The sequence below is a fragment of the Pundamilia nyererei genome, unplaced genomic scaffold, assembly GCF_000239375.1.
Source record: "Pundamilia nyererei isolate P.nyererei 1_Seehausen unplaced genomic scaffold, PunNye1.0 scaffold00225, whole genome shotgun sequence".
NCBI classification, from domain to species: Eukaryota; Metazoa; Chordata; class Actinopteri; order Cichliformes; family Cichlidae; genus Pundamilia; species Pundamilia nyererei.
Genome location: NW_005187626.1, coordinates 918,648 through 922,928, shown reverse-complemented (window position 1 = coordinate 922,928; position 4,281 = coordinate 918,648). Strand labels below are relative to the sequence as shown.

The 4,281-nt window shown below is 46.5% G+C and overlaps 2 protein-coding genes across 2 annotated transcripts; one reads left to right on the top strand and one right to left on the bottom strand.

Moving 5' to 3' along the window:
- Window positions 1–707: 707 nt before the first annotated feature.
- Window positions 708–2,527, top strand: gemin6 (gem (nuclear organelle) associated protein 6). Its single transcript, XM_005748627.2, has 3 exons — window positions 708–1,127; window positions 1,301–1,693; window positions 1,915–2,527. Exons 1-2 carry the CDS (start codon window positions 994–996, stop codon window positions 1,674–1,676), a joined length of 510 nt encoding a protein of 169 aa, XP_005748684.1. The 5' UTR covers window positions 708–993; the 3' UTR covers window positions 1,677–1,693; window positions 1,915–2,527.
- Window positions 2,528–3,484: 957 nt separating this feature from the next.
- LOC102192075 (son of sevenless homolog 1-like) lies at window positions 3,485–4,277 on the bottom strand (the record flags this gene model as incomplete). Its single annotated transcript, XM_005748644.1, has 1 exon — window positions 3,485–4,277. A coding segment is annotated over one exon (549 nt), but the record flags the coding sequence as incomplete, so codon positions are not given.
- Between the last annotated feature and the right edge of the window lie 4 nt (window positions 4,278–4,281).

The following is a 4,281-nucleotide window of genomic DNA, read 5'->3' as shown; positions in this document are numbered from 1 at the left end:
TTACATTATTGTATTTTGCACAACTCTGTTGCTTGTGAAGCTCACACACAAGAATTTCACTCACATGTGCTGTACCAATGTACCTGCACATGTGATGTGACAATAAAAGTGATTTGATTTGATAATAAGTCTCAGGGCTTAACTTTGGATTAATTTAGTTTCCAACAGTCTTTATTCTGAATTTGTCCAAATAATTTCAAATCAGTCTAAACTGGACTGCTTTATGGTCTGTCAGGACTGTTGTTTCTGTCCTCATTGCTCCACATATAAAGATCTCCTGTCACGGATATGTTCGAGCTTGGATGATGTTTGTTCATGGGGGCATCTATCCATGCTTTCATTCATCACTGTGTTGGAATCACCTCCATATAAAAGTTTAGCTGAAGGACATGAAGATAACATCTGCCTTATCGTCTGTGGTTAAAAATAAATATACATTTTATAATTAAAGCCATTTATAAAGTGTGACTGATCAATATCAACCAAAAGTGTAATCCATTGTTCGCTGATGTTGCAGTTTAAGTGTGAACCGCTGCAAATCTGCTGTCACCAACAGAAACGTGCTGCCTTTCTCACTCTTCTTCTTCATTATTTATTGAGTTTTTAAAGAGTCACATTTTATTTGAAATTAAATTTGTGGACTTATTTCAGGAGTTTTGGATTTTCATCAGTTAACGTATTTATTTTATTTTTGCTGTTTTATTGTGAGCTCGCAGTATTACTTTTCTTCTTATTTGGTTTCTCTTTAATATTTTATGCTTTGGCCGAAGGGTCTCTATTCTATTTCTAGTCGCTTCTACTGAATGTTTTTGCTGTGCCCGCTTCGGCCTGCAGGGGGCAGCCGCGGCTCAGATTACGCCTTAAAGCGGAACTTTTGTTTCCGTGTTGTGTTTCCTCAGGAGCGTTAACAGCTGTGAACAGCAGACGGCAGGGGGGTGGAGGGGTGTGTGAATCGATTATTGCTCAGCTATCGATCTCAGCACCGTGAGGTCCATGATGCAGTGCGGCTGGCCCCTCATGGGTCCGCTCAGGTGGCTTCACTACCTTAACAAAGAGGTGAAGGTGAGAGCGGGAAAAGGCGAGGAGCACCGCGGCTGGCTGTTGAGCGTGGACCCGGTGTCCGCCAGGTAACGGCGCACGTGGAGCCTAATTTGTAAATCAAACAGCTGATCGTGACGAACGAGTCGAGATTTTTTTCAGCCGTTTCCTGTGAACTTTGACCTTAACTCGTTTAAGTTAAGTTTAAGTGTGACTCCTGATCGTCACGTGGCTCTGACCCTTGTCTCCCTGTGCCCTGCAGTGTGGTCCTGGTGTCCTTTGGTGAGGCGGTGGCGGTGCGGGTGGTGATGGGTCACGCCGTGGAGGCGGTGGAGGTCCTGCGAGCGGCTGCTGATGATGAGACGGCGAAGCGTCTGCGGTCGGTCTTCCTCCCCCCGCCGTCCCCTTGCCTGGACCCCAAGGAGCTGCGTCAGCGGAGGGATGCCGTGCGGCGGTGGCTGCAGGAGAACCGGATCCCCGTGGAGGAGGAGGGGGAGGAGCTAAAAGTTGCGGGCGTCCTGACGATCGCTGCGCCCTATAGCGCCCACGACTGCAGGAGCTCCAACCAGATCATCCTGGACCGGATCCAGAGACTTATCGGGATCCAGGACTGTACCAATCAGGGGTTGCCACTCTGAGCTGGGCCAATCACCAGGTTAGTGTGTTGTTTGAGCTCCGCCCTTTTGTCATTTGCAGATGTAATCTAAATAAAAGGAGTTTCTAAGTGACTCACTTCCTGTAAAACTCACCTGTCCTACAGACTGACGAGTCACCGATTGCCATGATTAGTTACGTCAGAGTGGGAGGAGTTTTAAATATATGCATAATTTTAAAAGATAAACTGGTTTTATTGTGACAGGCACAATTTCATTTCAGGTGAGAAGAGACCTGCAGCAACCACAATGAACCAGGAAACCAAAGTGCTGGCTCACCCGGGGTCAGGGTGTGCACGGGCGGATTTCAGTTTGTTGTCAGACTTCAGTAATCGATAATTATTGATCTGCTGTAATCATTGACACCTGGATGTCACTGATGTGATTGAACATCACCTGAATCACCTGCGTCAGTCTTAGGTGTCTCCGGTCTGTCCTCTGAGGAGAACTGAGTTCTGCTCTTTATTTGCCCGTTGCCATGGTGACACCTGCGCCTGTGGGAATGACTTGCTGCAGACTGATTCCCGGAGCGTTTTTGTAAAAGTTTCGTGTCGTTTCATACTTTGTAAAACAAATTCAGACTGGAGTCAAACTTAAACCACGAGCTTTGATCTTTGTCAGTTTCAGTAAACATGGGGATGAAACGTCTACCGAATCATCTAATCACTGAAAATAAACTGTAAGGTAATTATTGTATATGGTAACAAGACACCCATCCCTCCACGCATTTATTTCAATATGCTCTGCTTGGTTTTGTTTGTTGAATGCAGAGCAGAGAAACACTTGTATCCTGGGGCTTTGTGTGTGTTCAATGTCAATAAAGTTAATTGAAACCAGCCCAGCGCCACCTTATCTGCTCTTTAAGTGATGACATGATGAATCCTGCTCCCGGCCCAAACTACTCTGCATTTATTAAGTCTGTGTTTTTCAAATGTTTTAGTGCTTTGTATATAGTTCAGTTTAATCTGAACAAACCCCTAAAAACAGTCAGTGATCACTATTGTCCTCTCTCGGTTTTTATTACCATTGTTCATTTTAAAGCTCAGTTTTTAAACCCCATCTACAGCCCAGCCCATGCAGCAGTATAATGACTAACCTCGTATTGTGGATGGATTATCTCAGTTGTTCTCCTGACTGAAGTTTGGTCCGTTTACAGCATCCTGCCATGCGACTGATTTTGTCTCTAACCATCAGGAACCCTCACGTTAATTTTTATCAAGCGGAAAAGTGTTAGCGTTCATCCTCCAGCTTCACTGTGTTTATGCTAACATAGCTGTGTTGCTAGCGATCACGTAACACATCATTATATACCAGCTAGCCCAACTTCAGTAACCCTACAAACGTCACTGCTGTTTAGTTTTCTGTCTTCATTTATGTTGGAAGTGATAGCAGAGCCGTACGTTTAAATTTGTTCATAAATCTCTCAGTCAGAACATGCTATATCATGTTTAGATGGAAACTGGCAAGCTAACTTCCTGCTAACTTCTAACTCCATTAAATTTAATAAATCCTGTTTTCATGGATGCCTGGATGTTAAACTTAATTGTTACACCTGGTAAAGCAGCAACGCTGATCATTTTATTAAAGATGAAATAATTTAGACAGTTTTTAACTCTCAGTGATGCCGCAGTGATCGTTTGGACCTGAAGCAGAGTTTGAACCCAGCCACGAATAATGATGTCAGACTTAAAGACCACCCGCTGCTGCAGGGGCAGTAGATGTGGAGGAGCCCACCTACAAAAACCAGCCACAGTTCAGTTCAGCAGGTAAAATAAAGACCGATGAATTCCAGGTTTTTTCGAGCTCAGTGAAAGAAATGTTTATTCCCTTGTTTTTGTTTACATCATTAATAATGACATCACCACCATCTTCTTCATCAGGTCCACCTGAACCACTGCAGTACCGGTGTGGCTCCAGGCCAGTACCTGAGGGTCTCGTCCCTCTGAGGTCTGAGCTCAGAGATGTTCAGAATAAGAGCACATTTTTGTTTTACAGTCAGTCTCAGTTCGAAGCAGTCAGAACTTCCTGATTGGTCCATCACACATTTTTACTTTCTTCTGATCCAATCAGCTGTAGTGTTAACTCAGTCTCCTCCACAGCCTGTCCAATCAGCTGTCCCTGAACCCTCTGGAACTCCAGGCTGTCCAATCGCACAGAGGGCGTGTCCAGCATGGGGGCGTGTCCAACAGAATCCCTCTTGTATGTCTTTGGGGGGAGTTTGGGAACACTGTGACGTGGAGGCACAGGGGGGCCATCCAAGGTGAGGGGAGGGAGTGGGGGGAGGGGTGGAGAAGGCAGGGGTAATTTCCTGGAGGTGGGGGTGACAGGAGCAGGGAGAGGGGGTGAGGAGGACAATGTGGTGGGGGTGGAGCAAATGGAAGTTGGGCCAGAGATGTTGGGGGGGAAGAAAGCCTGAGGCAGGAGGTCACAGCGGGGACGACCCTGAGGGGGGGGCAGGAGGTGTAGAGGGGAGCTGAGGGGCTCTCGTGGAGGCAGGGAGGGGGGGCTGTCAGGTGGTGATGATGACAGTGACGGGTAACGAGAGGGGTGGAGCTTACAGGTGGGCTGACGAGGTGGAATGGCGGGGGGG